Source organism: Notothenia rossii (genome assembly GCF_949606895.1).
Source record: "Notothenia rossii genome assembly, chromosome: 1".
In the NCBI taxonomy this organism is placed as follows: Eukaryota; Metazoa; Chordata; class Actinopteri; order Perciformes; family Nototheniidae; genus Notothenia; species Notothenia rossii.
The window spans coordinates 39,059,504-39,085,602 of record NC_136912.1 but is presented as its reverse complement, the minus strand read 5'-3'; the positions used below and the strand labels follow the sequence as shown (position 1 = coordinate 39,085,602).

Genomic DNA, 26,099 nt, shown 5'->3' with positions numbered 1-26,099 from the left:
TCAATTATAGCTATTTTTGGAGTTATTTATTGGAATTATAGTGCCACTTGAGAGATTTATTTCACATTCATAATCAAAATATTGCTTAAGCAGATTTATTATTAGACCAATTTGATGCTTCCTAATGATAATTTCCTCACCTTGACTCCCACAAAATCACCTATATATTTCCTATGATTCTATATAAAATATCTGTAAAGTAAAATATAGCACTTGGCAGAAAATACATATATAAATCAGATTTTACTCTAACCTCAACTGAACATTTGTGCTTTGGTTTTCTGGGAAGCCAGGCTACGTTTTTAATATGCATACTAGCCACTGCCCGGTGTGTCAATTTAATCATGATTTGTGCGACAGAAAAATCTGAAATGGTAATGTCCTGAATTCTAAGTAACACAGATACGATTTATGGGTTGCATTTTAATTTCCTCTAAAGCCTGAATATTATTTACTTTGACATTGTGTAGGAAAGGGGAGTATAATTACATGGCTAGTCCACAAAACTTGTTCTCAAATTTATCTCCACAAATTGTCGTTGTGCTCGGTTTTCAGGACCTTTTAGGAATCAAAGTATGGGATAATGTTTTCTACCTACCTCTTCGCCTCTTAAATGTATCTCTATCCAAAGGAATAAGACCAAAGCACTTTAGACCATCGCTTGCACTTACCTTCAAGAATCTTTTAACCAACTTCACTATTTTTACAACCAGCTGCTCAAAACACCACTTTCTTAAAGCGAGAGTTAGATGACCCATGACCTCCATAAACCTTACCTGACACTGTAATAACAAACTGAGTGAAAACCATCTTTTATAAAATCCTCCACACACTGATCTCCCCACCTTTCCATATCCCACCAGTTAAAGCATATAAAAGCCCATACCCAAAATAACGAAGACATTGTTAATAGAGTGGTGCAGTGATGAGATATTCTTTGTATGCTGACCCGGAAGTTAGCAAGCGGAAGGATTCCATTGAATGTATAGAATAAGCTTTGGGGGGCAAACACAGGAAAATCTCTGCATACACCATTTGGTGAAGTAAAAAGCTAACGTTAGTCTAAAATCAATGGGTCAACCATATTATTGTATCCATATTAGGAGCTAAACCCGCTTGTGTTCTTGTTTTTGTTGTGAAAGTATTGTAAAACTAATATATAAACTATTCATGTTACACTTCTTATTTAGCATGATAATAAGTTACTATTTCTTTATTTTTTACAGGTATTTGGTAATCGGTGGATTCAATTTTTAAAGTAACCCTCTCAAACCTGTTTTTTTTCTCCACTGAGCCTTTGTCGTTGATTATGATAACGAGATAAATTGAAAGAGAACCAGCATTTTGAAAAAAAAATGTTACGCCTCAAGTCTAACATCAGCCAGTACAAACACTGTACAAACTGAATTTAATGTTGGTTTGTGTTATTTAATAAAAAACAATACATTTTAAATAATACATTTTAAATAATACATTTTAAATAATACATTTTAAATAATACGTTAAATGAATAGATTTGGCTATTGATTCATATGTCAGTAGTAGCAGTTGTAGTGGTTGTCGTACTCGCAATGGCACTCTTCCAGCTCTTTGATCCCACTAAATGCTTTATTCAGGAGAGAGAAAGCTATTTTTCAGAGGCCTGCTTACCTGAGCCACCTACAGGCATGTGTTTCCTGCACAACTCCTACTAGCCTTGGCAGCACATTAGACAAAGAAATAGAGTTGTTCTCCAAAGATCCTTCAATCCCGTTTGACCTCTCCGAAGTATTTCAAGTAGACTCACAATCACTCAACCTAAACCTCCCCTTCAATTCTAGCACCTCCACATTTTAACACGTATGCGTCACAGACGAAAGATCCTGAAGGGATGGGGGAAAAAAATCAATCATACCAATTCCTCTTAAAGTTCAAACCGCCTCTGGTTACCCCACCATCGATCTCATACTCCTGCACTCGAATGCATGTGGGACTGTTCTGCAGTGCTCACCGCTACTCTGCCAATATAGCTTGTTTTCTCTCTTCTGGGCTATTCAGAGAACTTAAAGATCAGTAAAAATAATCAGCCCTGCCATACAACATTATTACTGATATATCACTTATTTTCAGCAGTGAGCCACAGGCCTGATTTGAAGGTTTTTCCGAGTATTATGTCGTTATTGATAGGACTAAAACGTGTGTTATTCTGCTGCAGTCTCACTTTGCACTGTCTCTGTGTGTATGAGTATAAAGTGTTGAACTTCCGTGGCCTTGAGGCTAATGACAATTCTTAAACAGCCACCAACCCTGTGTTTTTTAGCCGCATCAGCTAACAACACAAACATCTTGGAGTGTTTGTTAAGGGGCTACCTTGAAGGACAACTTATTTCTTAGCGTCCAGATGAGGCTTGGTTAGGCAACTTAAAGATTATCTTGGACAAAGAATAATGAGACTATTGATTCACCACCCAGATATTTACCAAGGTCCACCTCCAAGCAGATTGAAACCTGGAGAGGGCAACATCCTCTGAATGCAAGCCGGGAGATCGCTATAAATGCCCTTAAAATAAAAAAAAACCAAAACCTTTCTGTTTAGCAGTGCCTTGAAAACCAGCAGAACAAAGAGAGTGAGAGATGGATTTTCTCTTTTACCCGCCACTTCAAATGATTGGATAGAATATGACATGGTTTCATTTATGAGGAAACACCTGAGGTCTTGATCGAGTGTTTGCAAAGTGTCTACCTTTACGGACAACTTATTTTGGTCTTAGCCTGCAGATGAGGCTCGGTTAGGGAAGTTAAAGATTTCCTTGAAAAACGAATAATGAGACTACTGATTCACCACCCAGATATTTACCAAAGTCCACTTTGAAACCACCAAGCACCTTGACACCTAGAGAGGGTATGGTCCTCTGAATGTAAGCCGTGAGGTTGTTATGAATGCCCATTGAAGTTAAAACACAAAAAAAACGTTCTATCTACCAGTGTCTTGAAAACTAGTCAGCATAAGAGTGGGAGATGGATGTACACTCTGATACAACACGTCATTTGATTGGAGAAAGTATGATATGGTTACAGAGACGAGGAAACACATGAGGCCTTGATAAAAGAAGTGTTTGCAAAGTGGCTACCTCTAAGGAAAAAATATGTTTTTCTTGTCCTGCAGATGAGACTTGGTTTGGCAACTTAAAACGTTCTCCAGACCAGGGGTGCCCACACTTTTTCAGCTTGGGAGCTACTTTTAAAATGACCAAGCCCAAAAGATCTACCTATAGGGCCGCCCCTGCCCAATCTGTGTCGTGAGCGCGCACAGGGGTGCTAGTGGACTAAACGGTGGATAAACTGTGGCGCGCTTACACTAATGGCGCCGCATTTGCGCTTCAGATGAAGAGGTGAGCCCCCCTCATAACTGCATGAACCCGTACGGCGCAATACAACTCAGACTGGCTTACCTGTACGTCAATCAAGTGGCAAATGCCATAGTAAGGATGGATGATAGGCTAACTTTAAAAATATATACAGTATATATATATTTTTTCAATGCCAATGCGATCTACCCACACTACCTTTGCGATCGGCGTATTGGGCACCCCTGCTCTAGACAAACTTTACTGTGACTGTTGATTTACCTACGAGATGTTTACCAAATTTCACTTGGAAAACCACCAAAGCGCATTGACATCAATAATATGAAGTGTCATTTGGATGCAAACTGGGAAATTGCTGTTAATGCCTATACAATTTTAAAACAGCTGTGTTTCCAAGCAGCGTCTTGGAAACCCGCTGGACGAAGTGATAAGGTGATGAATGTACGCTTTGACCAAGCGGCAAACTCCGTGGAAGAGCCGGGACGCCAATACGGAAGTGGCACACACTGCAGTTCATATATTGGCTGATAGGGACTGACTGCAGAAAGGAGCAATTTCCATAGACCCCCATGTTAAAATGCCCAACTTTACAGCAGAAAAAAACATGTTTCTACCCATGGATGCAATACATATTATTATGAATATAGTTAGATTCCACCTTCATGATTATGGATCTGTGAGTGAATTGTTTTCTAACACGACCCTTTTATTTATATTAGGTCTTAACGTTTTTGCATAAATTAGGGCGTGGTCACATTGAGTGACGGCTCTGTGAAGTGACTGCTGCTGTTAGCTTCTTGTCTCTCTGCTAGCTGCTCCGTGAAGCTACAGGCACTCTGCCTGTTCAGCTCATCCAGGGAACACAACTTGCCCCCGGCCGTGTTTGTTTGTTCTTCATGCTTATATATCGGACTATTGTGACTCGCTCTGTGGTTGAAACAGACGGTGCATGAATGCGGTTTTGCGGTAAGTGAAATTTGAGTACTTTATTTATGTGTTAATGATTTTAATCAACTACGTAATTAATGTTAAGGCTTGGGTTAGCGTGTAAGCGAGTGGTAGCTACATTGGTGCTAACGATGCTAATAGTAGCCTCCAAGTTAAAATCATAGACTATTTATAAAGGTTAAAACGAAATAGACAAGTGTTAAGTGGGATAATACTGTACAACAAACAGCTTCTGTTTGAGGTTGATAAAATAAGGTCATCCTTGTAACTTAGAGAGATGATTATTATGTAGGTGGGAACTGTATGCATCGCTAAGGTTAATTTAAATTGGCTATGCTCAAGTATGTAGACAAGCTAATGTCGAAGTAGTGTATGTGAAATCTCAAATTTCAAGATGATTACTTAGATATTACAATATGGTTGGTTGAGCTGGAGTTTATTATTGAGCTTACACGTTAACATCACAGTCATCTGAAGAACAATCCCAAACCTTGTTGTTTTTATGAATTGCATTATCAAATTGGTATCAAATAAACAGTAAGCATTGGTAACACAACTTCCAAAGTTACAGTAAAATAAAAAGGAACCTTACTCGGACAATACACAATCCAACATGTTCAACAGAAGAGAATCAGTTATATTGTTTGTACACATGGTACTTTACATATATATCCGTTTGTTTAAGGTGTCCAGGTGATGCAGACATGCTGGACCAGAGAGTGAGAGACAGAACTGGACTCCTCACAGCAGTGAACTTCAGCACAGGTACAAATACTATTTTTTTCATACTGTACAAAAAATCAAGAAAGATATTGGTTTAAATAAATGAAGTATTGACTTTAATACACTGATATACATTCCATTAAACAATACTAAATACTAGATCACCTACACATCAGTTAAGTTGAGGGTTTTTTCTGTGCAAAAAGTTACATTTAGATGCAATATGATTTTGTCAGCTTTCTAATTTAATGTATTAAAGGCAAAGACATTTAACACATAGTGAGAACTGCTACTATTTATCTCTCAATATTGTCTGTAAAAAACGTGGTAAAAGTTATTCTTTCAGTGAGACAACAGAGCAAGCTTCTACAGTTGCACTATGTTTTGATAACAGTTAAATATTATTTTGATAATAACATATATTTCAATGTTGATGAACTTCATACTTTTCATTCATAATCTGATTGTCTTTGTAGCTCACTGTTGAAATAAAAAAATAATTATATCTATAGCCCCTAAACACAAAAACACACCGCTTTCATAAATAACACACTTGTTCTGCAATAATATGTTTTATGTTTCCTGTAATTTTCGTTAGGAAAGGACATACCTGAAAGACACGACATTTTCTCCTTCTCTGAGGGTCAAGAAGAACATCCAAGAGGAACATTAAAAGCTGATGCTATGAGATTTTAAGACCAGTACACTAAGAAACTACTTTTAATGTAAAAACAGTCAGCTGATCGAATGCACCTATTTCCACATCTACACGCCAGCAGCTGATTATTTCTATTTGCCTCGCTTTATGAGCTTCACATAACTTTTGCCTTGTACCACAGAGTTTGCAACGTCACAAATAAATGGGGCCAATCTTCAGTCAGATGTGAATTTGTAATCTAACATTTTCAGTAAGAATAATGGACAAAAGGAGTGGAAATACAAATACAATTTATTGAAATGTGAACCAAAACTTAATCAAACATGTTTTAAATAAAAAGCACATATGGACAGAAGGTGTAAACCTATTAAAGTAAACACATTTTGTCAAATAAAGTGACAGACTAGGCCTGTGCAGTTGGTATCAGCTTTGCCCAGCATGGGCTCCTCCATCAGGCCTGGTCCTCCTCACAGAGGAAAGACCCTCAGTCCTCTCCAAACCAACAGACAGGACGTCCATCACACAGAGGTTTCTCCCTGAAGTCTCTGCAGCTTTCTGGACACCACGCCGTCTCAATCCGTCCACACTGAATATGAGAGGGGGAAAATGAAAATAACAAATGCTTAGACAAAAAGAAACATAAAGTTGACTGTTGAGTTGCTCAATTTTTTTAGATTGTCAATACTATTACTGTATAACTAATATATCACGTTAAGAGGCACATTCAAATAAAGATTGGTTCCTTAAATACATGTTGTCTTTTGAATTGTTTGTCTAAAGTCAAGGATCTAGAACTGGTACTTAGTTTTAATGATACAGTCTGGTTATTATGCTGTTTGGAGGAGGCCTCACAGGTAAGAACACTAACTAGCTACCATCACATGTACCTTAGCTTGATTTAAATGTATTAAATGTATAATTAAGTGATATCAAAATATAAATAACTAATGTCATAAAAACATATTAATATTTGCTTGATTCCAGTGTTGAATTTAGCACAATTGCATACACACGTTAAGGAATTTTAAGATTCTGAAGTATTATGCTAAAAACTCAATAACTTAAATTATTATTTATAGTTTTGCTGAATAGTTTCATGTCCGCTTACCTTAGAAACGTAAAATGCCACGGCAGTGTGCAGATGGGGAGCATGTTGGCTTAGCTTGGTAGCTTCAGCTAGCTCTGGAACTTTCAGCTATGTGGCAGCAGGGCCCGCCTCGGCTCCGCCTCTTTGCCCTTATTTGGAGCAGGCTGGAGAAGGCGGGAGTTGAACTCTGACGTCACTGTCGAGCCGTTAGTGGCCGACTCCGCCTACTAAGGGCTTCTCGGCAACTCTGCAGAATCCTATGGGTGACGTCACGGACCCTGCGTCCATTTATATATACAGTCTATGGCTTTGACCCACCACTTTAATTATTTGCAGAAAAATATGATATGGTCTCAATGATTATGTGACACATGAGTAAAAGGTGTCCTTGCATTTGTTCAACTGCAGACCTCCATCACTGGTAAAAGAGAAGCAACGTGCATACAACCTGCATGTTTTATTCAATATGAAATACATATGACTTTATGTGTTACAGGTTCCTACATCAGGACGAGCCACATATTATGTTTCCTACAAGAGAGACCTTTTTATACAAATCAAACTCCCCAAATACTCCCTGCCTAAGGTAAGTTTCAGCATTAACCTCACCTGTTTTTTGATTCAATAACCTCAGTATTCCTATTCCTGAAAGCCATTGATTTAGATCAGGGGTGGGGAACCTCCGGCCACCCGGTCGTATACAGTCCGTGAAACCGTTTGATACGGCCCTTGAGGTAATTTATAAACACATGCAAAAAAATTATAATTAAAGAAAGCTAGACCGCAATAGAATTACACACGCCACTAGCTGTTTTTCATGGCCAAGGACAGCTTCCTTGAACACAACACGAGCGTAACGTGTCATCACGTGGTGTAGTGCTGCCGGAACGCCGCTACAGCACTTTAAAAATTGCAGTACCCATAAGGAGCCGTACACATCAGCTCAGTGAAGCAAAGGCACACCTTTATATAATCACTATAGTTATAAAAAGAGAATAAATGAAAAACAGGTATAAAATACTATTTGACAGTAAACAAAAATTGTTATTAATAAACAAGAAAACAATTTAATAGGGGAGAGATTTGTAAAATATCCATAAAGGAAATCTGTTTACAGTTCTGTTTCATATGGGTGTTGAGAGATAATTCAATAGATATCTTACTTTTGCTCTCAAAGTGCAACAGATTGATGCTTTTAACGTCAATATTAAAAAATAAAATCTGCATGCATGCACGAGTCGTAGGGAGTATCTGCATTTTGGTCCTTATGCCTTTTACACACTCTCTCCAAAGCATAACATAACAACTTTGAAAATAAAACAGAAAGATATCTGGATTAAGAGGTTTCTTTTTCTTTGCACAGCATGAAAGGAAGGCCAAATGCATGGGCTGTGATTTTAGTTTTTTATAGCAAAGGTTGAGTTCAATAATTTGTACGGCCCTCCGAGGATGTTGTAAAAATTGAAATGGCCCCTGAGTGGAAAAAGGTTCCCCACCCCTGCTTTAGATGGTGCCACAGCAGTGAAATGTATTTAGAATATATGGATAGAAAGTAATTAAAACACCATCGTTGCAATATACTGTCCAAATACAAACTTTTAAGTTTTAATGTCTTGTTCTGCTTTCAAGAGTTCAATTGGTATTCAGGATAATTTGCAATGCTACAACACCACCATTGAGGAGTTTTCTTCAGTCTCGCCGTGAGATAGATAGATAGCAGAGTTGCATAAACTCAAGATCTGCACTAAATGCGGATCTGTCCCTCTGAGGCGCACTGCCTTTGCACAATCTGCATTTTCATTTACGGCCATCAAACACTGAAATGTTCTTCCAGTTGAATTAATTACACTGTAATCTGAGTTTTTCAATTTTAAATATTGTAATATTATATTTTAACTGTACTATTTATTATTGTATTGACCTGTACTTAAATCATGTTTTATAATTGTTTGTGTGATAGAGATTATGCAATATTTTTAGTGTTTGTTGATTGTTATGTACCTACCTAAGGACTGCAGATGGAAATTAGCTATTAGATAAAAACTGGTATAATTCCTCTCTTCTCTTTTCTGAGATTAATCTATTTGTATGCATGGTCCTTAAATAAATAATATCTTTTTTTTAAAACATTGTTAAACTACACATATAGCCACTTTGTTAGGGTCATTTTCCCTTTAAAGCTGGCATACTGTGCTTTTAAAGTCGTACTTTAGGTCACGGACGGTATCACACTCACAGTGAGCCTCTTAGGGAGTTTTACATTATAGTATTTCCACTATTTATATTCACATCACAACATTGATCTCATGACCAGTCCCCCAGGGTCAGCATGTTATAATCCGTCACCTCTCCGCTTCCAGTCATAACTCCTCTTAATCTCTCCTGCTGCCTGATAGGATTTACACATTGTCAGCAGTGATGAGAAGCAGGTATTTGCGGCGGTGCAGGAGTGGAACCAGAACGACACCTATAACCTCTACTTGTCCGACACCAGAGGCATCTACTTCACCTTGGCCTTGGAAAATGTCAAGACCACTAGGGGCATCGGGGGGAACCAGATGCTGGATCTGTACGAGGTAGGCACCTTTTGAAACTCTTTATCCTTTGAGGGAAAAGTGAAGTCTTTCAATGATTGCAGATGGGAAGTTAAAGGGATTATTACCTACTCGATACTTCTCAAGAACTGCCATAAAGTACAGGCTTATGCATGGGGCAACACGTAAACAGTGGAGCAAAATGGGGTTTTATGACCATGTGGTTAATGTGCAATACATTCAGCTTTGTATGCCCCATTGCACAATATGACCACACATTCTCCAACAGTAAGGGTGCATCGATAGGATTCTCAATCAATACCAGTGGCCCAACAATCTCTACGCTGCTGCTGAATTCTCCTGCAGTAAATTACTACCTCACATTTTAAAGGCCCATATAATAATAATAATAATAATAATAATAATAATAATAATAATAATAATAATAATAATAATAATAATAATGCATTTTATTTATATTGCGCTTTTCACAACTCAAAGACGCTTTACATGAGGGAGGGTAGACAAACAAGGACAGGCAAACAAGTAAGTATAGTAAAATACAAAAATAAAAAGGCAGTCAAGAGGAAGTTGATTGAGAGGGGGGGGGGGGGGGCTTATGGGTAGACAGAGTTGAAAATATGTGTTTTGAGGCGGGACTGAAAGACTGTGAGGGACTCAGAGTCACGGAGATCTTGGGGGAGGGAATTCCAGGGCCTAGGAGCTGCCACTGAGAAGGCTCTGTCCCCAAAGCTGCAGAGTGTGGATGTGGGAATGGATAGGAGTCTGGCTGCGGTGGATCTGAGGGACCATGGGGGTTGATAAGGAGTGAGAAGGTTTGTGAGATAAGGGTTAGGATAATGAGTGTTTCAAATTATAACCAAATAATTTAACACAGGTTTTGTATATTATATCAATCAGAACAGTTATTTTAAACGACTCATCCAATTTTTCATGCCCCTATCAGTTGCCTTAAGGTGTCTTTAAGCAGCGTTGTGAAGTCTGATAGAACAACCACCATACGATGTCACCAGGATTTACAATTAACCAAAGGGCCTGCTACAAACTGTGACCGTGGAATTTGAAATGTGTTTATTTTGCAGAGTCTATAAAAAGTCTGACCAAAACTAGGATTATGTAAGTAAGCATATCCTGGCCTCTACTGGCTCTGTTAGACACAGCAAAAATATTCATGCTTTTCGATTTGGTAATAAATGTATATACATATATATGTATAATACAGATAAGTATGTATTTATATATATTTTTTTTTATATGATTTTTTTTATATAAATTGAGAATAAATGTTGATATATGAGATGTAATGCTGGCTAAAATGCAATAATGAGCACTTCATTACATGAGCAAGAAATGTTCAATACCTTTTTTAGTTTGTTTTTAACTACAAATTACTGAAATCTTTATTTGTATTCACAGAAATATAGAAGATTATAACACGATCATATCAATACAATAACATACAGAATTGTTTTTAAATGTGGGGGGTTGACGGTGGATGACAAATTATTGGTTGGTCTGGAAGGATGAACTGAAGTAGTGGGGTTCCGTCTCAAGTATAATTCTATACGAGCTGATTGTGGGTCCTCCAGAAACTACAATTAGACATTTCATATGTCATAAATGCACAAGCTGAATAGGAAGGGGTCAGTGGAGACAGGCAGAAAGGCTGAACGGATGAAGGGAGGGAGAGATTAAGGGATCAAGGGATGGAGCGGTCGATGTGTTGAAGGGTGAACAGATGCTGGTAGGGATGCAAGAATGAGGGAAGTGAGAGATATTGGTAAGGAGAAGGGGATGAAGGGGTCAGTGGCTGGAGGGGTGAAGGGATCTTGGTGAGGGTGAAGGAATGAGAGGAGTGAGGGGTGTTGGTGAGGATAAGGAGAGTGAGGGATGAAGGAGTCAGTAGATGGAGAGGTAAAGGGATGAGGGGCAGGTTGAAGGGATGTGGGGACGATGAGCTAGAGTTGATTTGTTTGTGTTGTTTTCTTCACATACACTTTTTCTAGAGTTTGTGTTACAGTTGCTTATCTTACATGGATGGGTTTGCATTGCAGGCAGTTGTCGTCCATCTTCCTGACGGCAGACATATGTGGTATAAAGAGCAAGCTTAATGGGGCTCAATGCCATGCACCTGTGGACTTGTAATGACCTTGTTAGCTTACTGGCTAGCTACTGTATCTGTTGGCATTAGTATTCATGGCAGGAAAGTAGATTTCCCTTCCTTCTCCACTGCCTGGTGGACCCAGTTTATCACTCCTACACTGGCAGGTGACTCTGTGAAAGTGAAGGAAGTGAGATATTGGCCAGCAGCAGTGGCAGCAGTGTGGTAATTAACAATGCCATTACCTCCCCTGTGCAGTATGTTGGTGTGTGTGGCTATGAACGTGTGTGTGTGTGTGTGTGTGTGTGTGTGTGTGTGTGTGTGTGTGTGTGTGTGTGTGTGTGTGTGTGTGTGTGTGTGTGTGTGTGTGTGTGTGTGTGTGTGTGTGTGTGTGTGAACCACTCCTATTACCATGCAGCGGTAAAAGCATTCCACCACACAGCATAAGATGATAAGGCACTTTAATTACATTTGTCACGCTGTCAAAGCACCGTTCTTGATCAGAACGTAAACAAGAGATGGATGATACACTGCTGTCTCTGATAAATAAGCACCATTACACATGGTAAGAAGAATGCTGTTGAACTCATCCCATTTATTGCTGTTAGACCCTGACAAACTGCACTTCACAGAGCTAATGTTCCAGAGAAGACGTGCTCCGACCAGAAGGGAGACAGCAAAGTATATGAAAGTTGTTTTGTTCTACCACTTAGTACTCATGTCTATTCTTCCCAGAGGGCCTCTCTCTCTCTGCATCCTCCTCCTTATCATACACTATTCCCACACAGAAAGGAGGGGGGGGGGGGGGTGTTAGCAGGTGGCTCTCTGAGAATTATTAATCGGATTGGGTTGGGTAAACTGTATTAAAAAGTGTTTTTCTCTTGTTCATGCGTTTCTATAAACAGTTTTCAATGATTCGTTTAATAAATTAAGTGATTTGTTTGTCAGTGAAAAGCCTTGTATGATCTCTATAACGCTGGTACTCACGATGCAAAATGCGCCGGTGAAGTTGGCCGCATTGTCGTTTTGCTCCTCTCCAACTTTGCCCTTTTTCGTATTTTGTGCGTGTTTATTTACTTTTTGCTTTTAACATGGTTCGCAACATGCAAGCCGACCGCACCAGCTCTGCTATACAATATAGCAGAGAGGAACTTCTTCACATCCGAAACTTCGTCGACAATAGCCCACCGACAGACAATGGAGATTCGCCATGGCTAGCTGTTGTCCTAACTGAGAGATGCTGGAGGAAGACCAAGCGAGGGTCCCGCGCCGGGCTGCTGGTCAGACTGAGGAAACGAGGAAACGGACCCCCTCTTCCGAGTATTCTTCTGGCTAATGTTCAATCCATTGTAAATAAGCTAGATGAACTCAGAAGTCGGATTGCTTCAACGGGACATTAAGAACTGTAACGTGTGTTGGAGATTTGGAGGATGTTTAAAACCAACCTCGTCTCCGCGTGTCGTTTGACAAGCTCGGTGAATTCGGGAAAAAGGAAGGGATTAAGAAACACCAGAATGCAAGTGAAACAATAATCCGGCTTTAATGATACAAGGTAACAATACAAAATACAAATACAAAGAAATCACGAAGCACTCTGCAGAGTACTCCGGGCTCAGGTTCTACCACGTGTGAGACAGGTCTCAGGAACGGCTGGTGAAAAACAAGAGCGCGAACCAAAGGAAAACACAGTCTTTCATACTAAAACACAGGAGGAGGAGGTGTACGTGCTTTCCCCCAGAGGTCATCTTATTGGCAGAGACCAACACATGGCCTGTCGCACCCAATCAGTGCGACACAGCAGAAGAAACCCGGAAACAAAAAGTCTCATTCAGTTTGACGAAGACCAGACACCTTTTGGTGTCTGGTACGAACCTGCTCTAAACAACAAGTTTCCTTATCTTATTTCACATCTTGCAGCCAGCACACACACATCTCCTTTATGGCCCTTGGTCCCTGAGTCCATCTTCCCCCCTTCAGGTTACCACACACAAGTTAAAAGTATGTTTTAAGATATAGTTGTTATAGTTGGCTAAATATACGTAATACATGTTAATTACTTTCATATCAATAATAACGAGGAACACATTACCTATGCTCTCAAGCAGTAAAAAGTACCGCACACTCATTTAGCCTGCAGCTCTTTCAGACACTTGAGCTATTGTTCTTTAAGAATATTCCCTGCAGAATCTTTATTTCAAATAAAAGGTTTCACATTGCATATTTCCAGCTTCCTTTACACATACTGCTATTATTAATACAAAGCAATCAACCACACACATATATTTAAAACAAGTAGATTTCCCTGATCATTTGACATGCTGCTTCCATTTCCCATAGAGTAATAAAACATGTTTAAGCTAATTTCTCCACGATGTTTGTAGCCCTCCAAAAGTCATGAGTTTTGGTTGATTAACAGAAGTTTAATTGTTCTTGTGGCTTAATGGCTTCCCTGAACTTCCCTTCACCCCAAAGTCAGCTTACTAGGAATGAATACATTTTATTGATAAGCTCAAAAGGACGTTTATCTTGTTTACTGCTGGGTGACCCAAGTCTCCAGGCCTGCAGGATGTGTAGGAGATAAACATTAATTCTACAAGACTTTAACTGCCTTATATCTGAAAATGTATCTGGGACTTCCCCTGTTAATTGCAAGGACTATTGATAATTAACAGAGAGACCCTAGGGGCCTCTTCTTGGTATCTGCTAGGCAGAAGTCACTCAATGCAGAAATCACAAGTTTAACACATAGTCTATATAAGGTGACATTAAAATGAATATACCAGATTGAATTTTCCTGCCATAACACGTTACTTTAATCCTTCAAATAATTCAAATAATCCTTCAATTCCCCCTTTTTGGTCTCGAATTAACGAGACCAACACACATAAGACATTTGAAACAAAACTACTGTCCTTCTTTAATACTGTGTCTGTCCCCCTTCATTAAACCTTTGAGAACAGAAAACAACCTCCAATGACAGTGAAGAAACTATCAGTGAGAGCCTGAGTGCCAGAAAGCAGCATCCTTGCGTGTTGTTGAATCATCAGGCCCCCCCCCCTCAGCAGAATACGCCAACAAGGGCAGCTGATAGGGAGGGGGAGATGTGGCCTTTCCTTCAAAGGTGGAACTGATTAATCTGATCAGAGAGAAGTAGACTCCTCTGCTGCCTCGAGAAGTCCCCCAGCCCGCTGACGCCTCCTTCCAAGTCGTCTACTGTAGGGATGTCCGCGAGGTCCTTCTCCTCCAGTCCGCTGATGCCTGCTTCCAAGTCGTCTGCTGTAGGGATGTCCGCGTTGATGATAGCCAGGTCCGTCCTGATGTCCTCCAAGGTCCTAGCCGGAGTGTTCCTCGCCGCACACTGGCTCCAGTAGTACCAGATGTCCCCCTTTGCTCCTCGGCGGACGGCATGAGATGTCCTCTGGGTCACTCTGTAGAGGCCGGAGAACCTGGGGTTGAGTCACGTAGGCCTGACGACCTTCAGCTAGACGAACTCCGCTGTGTCGGCCTCCTGCTCCTCGGGTCCCCCTTTTGGCGTCAGCAACCTGTGTGGAGAAATCTGATACCCACCCCTCAAGTCTACGCTCAGTGCTTCTGGGCCCTCAGGTGTTTGACCCACCACTGGTAGGCCGCTTCAGAATTCTAATACTTGGCCTGTGTCAACAAAATAAACCCCAACATCTTCAGGTGAACTAAATAACATATCTCAATAGCTCTGAATTCCTGACAAGCATCTGTGTTATTATAAATGAAATCCTTGAGATCCCATTTAAAATCTAAATATAATATGAACTGCTAATGTTTCTGGTAAAGAAACACACTAATGTTATGGATTAAAAACAACTAAAATCATGATACTGACAAAGTGAATAATTTCCAGGCGAGACTGCTTCTACCTGTCACTGCTTGGATATTATCAAGCTGAAAAATGAATACAGAAATCCAACATACTGTCATCAAATGTCTATCTATTATGACTTTAAATTAAATGTACATCCCCATAATGATCTAAACAGTCTATGGCTTTTACTTCTTTACCAGGCTAGTTACAAGATGTTGTCTAATTTAAATTCTATCTCATTACATTACTATGTTTTAACTTAGCTGTAATATGTTCTTTCTACAGTTCAAACCTCAGTTACTTTAATACCTGTTGAAATATTACAAAATTGTTTTCATCATCACAGTTCACCTTCTCATTCTCATTCTGGAATTACCTCTCTCAGTAGCCCCTTGGCCACTGATTCTGCATCTGTGTTACCTGTTATAACTCAATCAATATTAGAAACATGTCAACCTTCATCAAACATTATCTTATCCCCAGATAGGGAGCAGGTTAAATCTAAAACTGTCAATCAATGGTCAGATTGAACATCTGAGTTGGGGCGGCAGGTTTCTTCCAGTCCCTAAATGAAAATATCCCACACTCCCCCTTTTTACACATGTAAACATGTGTAATAAAATCCTGTATGGGAAGAAAACCTTCAGGTAACCAGTGGTTATAAGAAAATACCATACATCATTCACAAAAGTATATCCATCATCTTTCACAGTAAACACTCCAGGGAAAATAAGTGTTCATTTCCAGCTGGCAGTCCTAAAAGAAACAGAATCTTTAGATTTTAGTTTGAGTTTTACATTTGCAAACCGCCAACTCCTGTGGGAATTAGAAACGGGTCACATGTGCATTTTTCCAAATGTGTGGAATTGTAGGAAACCTGTGTTTCCCATGGAGCTCCAAAATAATGTATTAGTCCAAAGACATGCTCGGTTAGTTATTGTTTTAGAATCATGCAGTTACACTGATCACATGCAGAAATTCATTCACACCCACACTGTCAGGTTGTAAAGTCAAGTTTGGTCAGCCCCAGAGTCAGTCATTGATAGTGCTTTTCTCAAGTCACACTGTCAGTCAGGGTCAAAGGTCATTTGGTCTCAGTTTCATTGGCCATGTGTCGTGCTCTGCAGAGACTTTGATATTTCAGCAAAGGCCAGTATCCTCTGTCTACAAAAATCAGTCATATATGGAGCGCCATCATTTATCAATTCCCGATTACCACCTTAAGTCAGATATCTCTAACTTGTCATCGGGACGGCTGCTTCCCACATTTCCTGCAACTTGGTACAAAACTCACTTCATAATAGTACTACTACTACTGCAATTTATTTACAACTAAGTAGTATTAAAATGTGTAATAAATCTAATTCAGAAACTTGTGTACATAACTATTATCTTAAATCAAAACATTACTAGGATCTGTGTAGCTCTGCATTTCATAGCTCATTATACTCATTTATCTTCAATTCCGGTCTACTTAAAAACAATGTTAAACTCTTTAGCAGTGTGTGGAACCTTGGGTGTCCGAACATGCAACCATCACCCTTTACTCTATCAAGGATTAAAAACAGTTTCCATCCTAAAGCCCTCCTATGGTAATAACTATGCCACAATGGTGAAATCAATATTGTAACAAATGAAATCACTGCTTTATTCACACATGAATAAAAATCTCTTGAAGAATAATTTATTAATATGATGGAAAGATTGAAGAATATGGTTCTACACTGTGCTACTCCAAAACACCCCCTGCTTAAAGTGTAGTGCATATTTCCCTCATGTCTCCCCCTTTAACCCTCAATGTGTTTTTAGGATGATTTTCTCATTTTACATTAATAGTTTCCTCTTTACTGCTATTTTGAATTTACCAATCGATTAATTCATGGTTAATACCTCTTTTTATCTTTACTTATTTATCAAGTCAATTCAAGTTCTTTAAATGTGGTGTCTTCTATGCGCGTTTTGTGAATAAGTGTGTTTATGTGTAAACTCACTCATTCCCGTTCTCCTTTTCTCCTCCCCTGGTTGTCTCAAGCCGTGACCCCGACCTCCTCACTTCAAATCGACTATGCCAACTCCTCTGATTCTGTCTTCTCTTCAGTCCATCAGCTCTTGAATCCATCCGCTGTAACTGTTTTAGGCAGCTGTTGGCCCAGTCACATCTGCAGCCCACATCATGCCACTGTTCTTGCACTGCTTTGCATTTCATCTCCCCTTTACAGCCTCTCTGCTGCTTCATGGAGGGCGGATTCTGCTCTCATGTCCCCCACTCTGCTCCTGTGCCAAATCTCGTGGCTCAGCTTCATGCCCTGTCTGAGGGACTGATGAGAGTATTTCTGTATGTCAGCAAGCGGTTTGGTTCTGGATGCCTCAGGTGGAGACGGTTCAGCTCCGGTTCTCTGTCTGTTTGATGGAGAAGGAGGAGCCTCCTTTTGGGTTGGGTCTTTTGTCTGCTTGGAGGGACGGGGTCGTAGCCTTTCTAACTCAGAGGGGGAGTCCAGGTCCCGGGACGCATTATCCATAAGAAATCTAGCACACTGAGATTGAATCAATCCAACCCTTTCCACTCTGTCTCTTTCTAATCATACTATATGTCTTAGTTGCTAAATGCCATCTAAACAACACCATTAATGTCTACTAATGATATTACAAAAACTCCCTCTATAAATTGTTTCATCCATTGTTACATATCTACCCAACCTGACTCTTTCAGGAAACCATTTTCTTCCATAAATTGAAATACCTGTTTCAAGCATTACATATTTCACACACTACGAAAGAACATCTCCATACTTTCTCCAATATTTTAAATCCCACTGTTACTTAGAACAATAGTAAACCTGCAGAGCACACTGATCAAATCACAGTAATATAATTTGACCCAAGTGTAGGCCCATGTCTACTTTCCATTTTACTTATTACTTTTGGTGAATATTTATTTATACTGTCTAAATTCCTTGTCTATGATGTGCAAAAAGTTAGAGTATAAAAATGTGTTTTTTCTCAATGTATTTACACTCCACGGATTCTTGAGTTTACTCATCTCCTGGTGTTGTCGTTCCTAAAAATGTTAGCAAACACAAAACTCCCACTACAACCTTTATAGATAAATTGATCTAGCAAAATGAACTCTTTTCTAATTCAAAATGTGACAAAAGAACAATGATTTGTCTTTCACAAGATGGTGGTCTAACAGAATGACTCTTGACCTCATGGGGTCAAATAGATTTAGCCATGAGGCGGCTGACTTTAAAATGAACTGGGACAAAGAAACCACATGCATGTGGGTACATTATAGTCTAGAAATATAACACAAAACAACACGACTTAAAAATAATAACAATTCAAATGACTTCTGGTGAAAAGCATGAAGAACAAAACAACTTAATCTACTCTCAATGTTCATGTACACCATCACTGTGTATTTAATCAGTTGTTACCGGTTGTATCCTTAATCAAACTATTCCACCATCTTCACTTATTTTAGGTTACTCATTCAACAATATGACATTCTCCCGAATAGTAGTTAACTTTATATAACTTTTACTCTCTATATTTTAGCAACAACCTTACTTTTCTCTCTCTCTCTGTCTACTTTCCAAAACATCTCATTTCTCCTGACCACAAGTTTCTCATAAATCACCCCTTTGTGTAACCGTGTGAGATGCCTGGAGCAAAACCTCTTGCAGGACCTCTGTCATGCTTAAACATTAACAGATTCCCTCTGACGAACTTACAAAAATCTTCTCTTTACTTTCTACTCTTTTGTTCCTGTATTTAATATAATTTTCCCCTTGGAATATAATTAAGTACAATCCTTAGTTAATGACAAATACCATGAAATTCACAACGCAATGCAACGGTATCAATCAGTTCTCAAAGACTATATTTAAATAGCAGCAAATCATTGTTTCTTATTTATTTCAATATATCTACCACTTCAAATCACACCTTGATCTGTTCATTTTCTATGTATTTCGCTCCAACTTCAGATCACTAGAGAAAAAAGCAAGCAGACACACTCCGGGCTGCTGCTGCTGCTCTCGAGAGGAAAAAGGGTGGGGGAACTCTCACAGACAAATACTGACACCCCCTTATCTCTCCCCTGCTGTAGCTCTCAGCCTCTCCTCTGGAAAAGGGGGGCTTCTTTCAACAATTAACACTTCTGCTATCCTTTTATTCAATTTTTCTGCTTGAACCCACTGTCCTCGTAAGCTCTTAACTCACGCTCCTCCCGTTGAAATTCTCCTTTCATTATGACTTCGTATCTATTCATCTGACTTAGGCTGTTTCTGTTACCAGTAAATATTCACAGACTTCATATCTATTGATCTGACTTACTGTCCTTGTTACCAGTAAATATTCACAACACACCAAAGGATATAGTGAGGCCCGGTCACTTCAGAATGACTTTCTGAAGTTTGCGTTACTCTCCTTTGGATCACTTATAACAAATAACTCATCTCCAGCCCCGTCGAGCTGTGGATTCGTTATTTTGGGTCAGTCTTATATGGAGACTTAATACAACCAACTGACTACTCTTAGACAGTCTAACTGTGGGGACTCAACACCACCACTTCCAAGCCAGGGACTTTAATACCCTTCTGGCCTGTCGGAACTTGATATCCGATTTTAACTGTGGGGACTCTTATACCTCCACTTCCAAGCCAGGGACTTTAATACCCTTCTGGCCTGCCGAAACTCAATATTCGGTTTTAACAACTAAAACACGCATTTGCATTGTTACTATAAAAAAACACTGTAAACTTCGTCTGACAACCCTAAAATTTGGAATATGGTCAAATCACAGGTTTCGAATTAAATCGTGTTTGCTCACCTGGTAGCCTATTGTACAGAGCTCTGTTTGTAGTTGTCAGAAGAGGCCGAGATGTTTAGCCCTGGACTATTCCGTCCTCTTGCCGCTGGTGGTCTCTTCCCCGAAAACACCCCACTCAGAAACGTCGGGTCACCATTTGTTGGAGATTTGGAGGATGTTTAAAACCAACCTCGTCTCCGCGTGTCGTTTGACAAGCTAGGTGAATTCGGGAAAAAGGAAGGGATTAAGAAACACCAGAATGCAAGTGAAACAATAATCCGGCTTTAATGATACAAGGTAACAATACAAAATACAAATACAAAGAAATCACGAAGCACTCTGCAGAGTACTCCGGGCTCAGGTTCTACCACGTGTGAGACAGGTCTCAGGAACGGCTGGTGAAAAACAAGAGCGCGAACCAAAGGAAAACACAGTCTTTCATACTAAAACACAGGAGGAGGAGGTGTACGTGCTTTCCCCCAGAGGTCATCTTATTGGCAGAGACCAACACATGGCCTGTCGCACCCAATCAGTGCGACACAGCAGAAGAAACCCGGAAACAAAAAGTCTCATTCAGTTTGACGAAGACCAGACACCTTTTGGTGTCTGGTACGAACCTGCTCTAAACAACAAGTTTCCTTATCTTATTTCACATCTTGCAGCCAGCACACACACATCTCCTTTATGGCCCTTGGTCCCTGAGTCCATCTTCCCCCCTTCAGGTTACCACACACAAGTTAAAAGTATGTTTTAAGATATAGTTGTTATAGTTGGCTAAATATACGTAATACATGTTAATTACTTTCATATCAATAATAACGAGGAACACATTACCTATGCTCTCAAGCAGTAAAAAGTACCGCACACTCATTTAGCCTGCAGCTCTTTCAGACACTTGAGCTATTGTTCTTTAAGAATATTCCCTGCAGAATCTTTATTTCAAATAAAAGGTTTCACATTGCATATTTCCAGCTTCCTTTACACATACTGCTATTATTAATACAAAGCAATCAACCACACACATATATTTAAAACAAGTAGATTTCCCTGATCATTTGACATGCTGCTTCCATTTCCCATAGAGTAATAAAACATGTTTAAGCTAATTTCTCCACGATGTTTGTAGCCCTCCAAAAGTCATGAGTTTTGGTTGATTAACAGAAGTTTAATTGTTCTTGTGGCTTAATGGCTTCCCTGAACTTCCCTTCACCCCAAAGTCAGCTTACTAGGAATGAATACATTTTATTGATAAGCTCAAAAGGACGTTTATCTTGTTTACTGCTGGGTGACCCAAGTCTCCAGGCCTGCAGGATGTGTAGGAGATAAACATTAATTCTACAAGACTTTAACTGCCTTATATCTGAAAATGTATCTGGGACTTCCCCTGTTAATTGCAAGGACTATTGATAATTAACAGAGAGACCCTAGGGGCCTCTTCTTGGTATCTGCTAGGCAGAAGTCACTCAATGCAGAAATCACAAGTTTAACACATAGTCTATATAAGGTGACATTAAAATGAATATACCAGATTGAATTTTCCTGCCATAACACGTTACTTTAATCCTTCAAATAATTCAAATAATCCTTCACGTGCTCATTCTCACTGAGACTTGGCTCAACCCTGCTATCCCGGACTCCGCCATTGTTCCTGACGGATTCACTATTTTTCCTCCTTCCTTTTAGACTTTATGGAGTTTTTCCTTACAATAAACAGCAAACACAATAAACAAGCAACTTCAGCACAATACAATATATAGTTTAAATAAAAGTAAATTCCTGGGTATTATCGACACAGATGGTGATTTAAAAATGCATTGAATATTTATTTCACAAATAATCAAGGTTAGTAGAATTGGCCTTCCCAATAGGAGGATAGTATTTCTACAACTATACTCATTTTGAAGGCTCTTTAGGTTTTTATCGTAAAACTTTCAATAGAATTCTGTAGAAAACAGATACATGTATAGGACCCCCATGATAATGATATTATACGCAAAGGATTGAATGACTATATTTAATATGGGGTCACCTTTTTTTTATAGAAAATGATAACCCTTGATTCTAGTTTCCTCCAACTTTAAAGTAAAACGGCTCCGCTAATTAAAAATCTGCTCAAAATGTGTTGAACAACACAGAGAAATGTATACAGCATTGGAGGCGGGGCCCCGTTTATTCCGGGTTGCTCAGTGATGAATGAAGCCAAAATGGCCTGACACTCCAGAGCAAAAGTACCTGTAGCTGAGCATGTTCACCTGTGTTTCTCATAAGCCCCGCCTCCAATCCACAGTGTCACGGCCGGTCTTGACTCAGTTGGATGAATGGAGAGAAAAATAACTCTGGATTATACTTTCAGCATGTTTTCTAACAACTACAACTTTAGGTTGAACAAAGATAAATTCAGTGTTTCCTACCAGCTCAACACTGAACAGACGGGAAAGGAGTTAAAGAGCCAGATATTTTCTATTGGTGTTGTTTGTGATCAAATAAAATCTTAGAAGGGAGTGAATGTTCAACTATTATGTGTCAGGTAACTGAACTCCAAATTAATGGTACTTTGTTTGTTATATGGGTAAAATGCTAATGCTACAACAATATGTTTGTATTGTGTTTTTAGCTGCTTTTGCTGATTAGCAAAAATGCAATTAATACAGCCTTAATTGGAAATGGATATCTTAATTCCTTATATAAAGAGTATACGAGTTGATGTTAAGGATTAATGATGTGGGTCATCTAACTGAAGTCCCAAATATTATCTGGTTCTAGATCTTTATATCGTTTTCCTTTATATGAATACATATTAAATAACCTTGGGTATTGGAGTCTTTGTTAAATAGTGCAGCTGACATTTAAAAAAAAGGATTCCCAAAAAAAGCATTTCTACTGACCATTACAACAAGTAGTGCTCTTTAAGTGAGAGAAAATAATAATTAAAAACATGTATAAAATCTGCTCTGAGAAGGATGTGGCATTTCAAATGTATTTCAAATCTCTAAAGAGGATGGTTGAACGAGGAGTAAACCTTAACCTGTTAAGCCCGAGAGACCCTGGTACTGGGCCCCTCCTGCAATATCTTGCAGGAAACAGTGTCTGAGGGCATGTTCATTTAATAAACTATGAATGTTTTATATCCATGTAACGGAAAGAAACTCATCTAACTGATCATTTTAATCTTTTTTTCAACAAAAAAAAACACAATGCTAACGCTGAGCCTCTGAATTAGCAACCAGCGAAAAATGCTAACAGATGACAGCACCGAAATTCACTCACACAACCTTATTATTTATCTTTGCTGCACATCTCAACCCATCGTTTCACATTGTGAGGGGACACAGAATCGAGGGGTACCCTTCATTATCACTCAATTATATGAACTCTGAGATAATAACAAGAACACACATCAAAACATATGGAGCTAGGTAGCTAAAAACACTAACATGGCTCACATGTGTTGTAGTCTGGTCAAAAGTGGTCTTCAATGGCATTAAAACGATCAAACCGATGCTGAAGTTAATCCATAGGTTAATCCAATGTGTCTGTGTCACTTTGAATGATTTCTGATAATCCATGAGCAATAAATCTGCTTTTCGGTTTTGAGATGTCAGACCTAGAGACAGCTTCAATCGGGAGCAAAACTGCGTGCGCGAAGCCCCCACCTTTTTGTTTTACCATGGGTGTGCGTGGGGAGATTCCCCTTCGATTATATTGGCTCTAACGGTCAGAAAGAGATGTCAATCACCAAAATCGACCAATGGGTTCCAGAGAAACGGTAAAACCCCCGTTTCCACCAAAATCACCTCAGAGGTGGAGTTTTTTTTGGTTAAACCTCTCTAAAAAGATCAAATGTCACTTGTTTTGCATCAATCTTGATACAGGGTACTTATATGTTGTACTTTGGATTCCTAAAGCTTTTAGTCTACCTTACCATCATCCAAGGGTAGTTTTCACTGTAAGTACAAAATAATGTTTGGACGGACACTATAATTTACAGTTTTTTACTATGTTCAATCTGAATTTTCTTTAAAATAAAAAACATCTATATTGATTCTGACTTTTCTACATCCAACTCACAGGTTTATCATTACTTTGAGAAAAAATATTATTAATTTAACCCTTTTAGAAGGGAAGATATGGTCATTTGTTCTGGGAATGTCATTTTCGAGCCTGAGACCTGAAAAACAGGCTCAGGGCTAAACTGGTGGGCTATTGCATAATAATAAAATAAAAAAAACTGGCACATGTATTTTCTTTAAAGTCATGTGACATACAATGACATTTTTTTATTCCACACCTGTCCAAAGATGTAACCAAACAATACAATCAAATATTGTAAATAAATAATTAATGAAAGCTCAGTTGAATTGAAAATAACAGGAATTTGATTTGGAAACGCTGCATTGAAGACAGATTATATTAATTTGTTGTGATCATATGATGCAATAAACTCAAATGTTTGAGTTTTATTGTTCACATATGGCTATATGAGGGATATGTAGATTAGCCTGAAATGCAAAACAAATCACTTTCATGTGCAGTACATGTTGACGACTCAAGTCACTCCCATCCTGTGTTATGTCCGAATTCCCTTTTGTGTGTTATTGGGACTAAATCGACAGACTCCAGTACTTTATACAGTCACAATGTTTGTTTAGAGCTTGTGCTACCCTCAATATATTTGAGCGCCTGTTGACATGTGTGTATTTGTGTAAAGTTGGCCAACTGTCACTGAAAACGTACCTAAAATATAAGTTTTATTGACTTATTTACAATATACTCACATGATTCCTTCTGATATTATTGCAGATATGCTATAAGCTAGCTAGCTAACGTAGGTAACCTAGTCCCTTGAAGTATACTAAGAAAACGCTTATAATTAAGCAACGGAGTCTGCCAACAGTAACAGTTTGCCGTCCAGTTGGTGAATGCTTTATAAGTGAAGATGTGTCTTCATTTGCATGTATTTTGTCACATTTTCATTTTTCAATTTGCATTGTGGTCATTTTAGCACGTCAACAACTGTCGGCCACCATATAATTATGTAAGCCATGTGCTTCCCTTACTTTCTAAACATGACTTACTGTACTGGTTGCAATTCTCTAAAAGGTGTAACCACCATTGTCCCCTTCTTAAAAACACGAAATAACACTGAAAAATGTAATAATGAAAACGCCAATTTGTGGGGGAAACTTCTGAAGCAATCGGAAACAGAACTCAGAGAGGCACGAAGAGAGATGGAGCTTTGATGGAAAACACTGGTGGTTTATTTGGACTTACGGCCGAAGAATTCACAAGACAGGTGGTGTGTCACGAGTTGACACAGCGGTTGCCAAACCAATTCTGAAGAACTCTTCTGTTGCTCAAGGTTTTAACTAGTTCGGAGTGTAATAATCAACATTCTTTATCAGTGAGACTAAACAACTATGGACCCTGAATCTAACTAGAGCTCTCGTCCATAGGAAAGAATGTGCGCCAGGGAGCCTACGTCCCTGAACAGTAAACTACCTCATGGGGGCTTGTGCTCTGTCATAGACTGGCAACAACAATGCGCCCAAGCTTCTCCTCCTTAAGAGAGATAGCAGCAATACCCGTAGAACTATGCCATGGGAAAGGAGACAGTAAAGAGAGAAAATTATGAACTGGGTCGAAGGTTGAATACCTAAGCAAATTATTCCATAACAAATGTAAGATTATTTCCAAGGTGATGGTTAGGACTCATGCGTCACTGATGGTGGCAGAGATGATTAAAACCAGCAGGATGTTCCCTGTCTCTGATCACATTACAGCTTTATCCCCTTTTTGTATTCCTACTCAAATGGCAGAACTGCTTTAAAACACAGCGATGGCACATAACAGTTTCTAAAAGTAGTGGGAGAATTCCTTTAGTGCTGCACCCCTCAGAGTAATCTGCTGTAGAATAGAGATATATGCCTGCGTCCTTCACCATGTTGTCAATAAAGTAGAGTGTGGGTGGTGTGAGTGATGGATGTATGGAGAGAAGTGTATGCTGGTGGGGATGCGTGGGTCTCCTTGTT

General features: G+C 39.1%; 1 protein-coding gene across 2 annotated transcripts in view; it reads left to right on the top strand.

Annotated features, from left to right (window-relative positions):
• LOC307039389 (VPS10 domain-containing receptor SorCS3-like) overlaps nucleotides 1-26,099 on the top strand; it is a 355,063-nt gene that overhangs the window by 261,841 nt on the left and 67,123 nt on the right. For both annotated transcript variants that reach the window (XM_079681402.1, XM_079681403.1), the window contains 2 exons: nucleotides 7,260-7,349; nucleotides 9,160-9,339. In XM_079681402.1, the coding sequence (XP_079537528.1) occupies nucleotides 7,260-7,349; nucleotides 9,160-9,339 (270 nt within the window). The remainder of the gene's footprint in view (nucleotides 1-7,259; nucleotides 7,350-9,159; nucleotides 9,340-26,099) is intronic.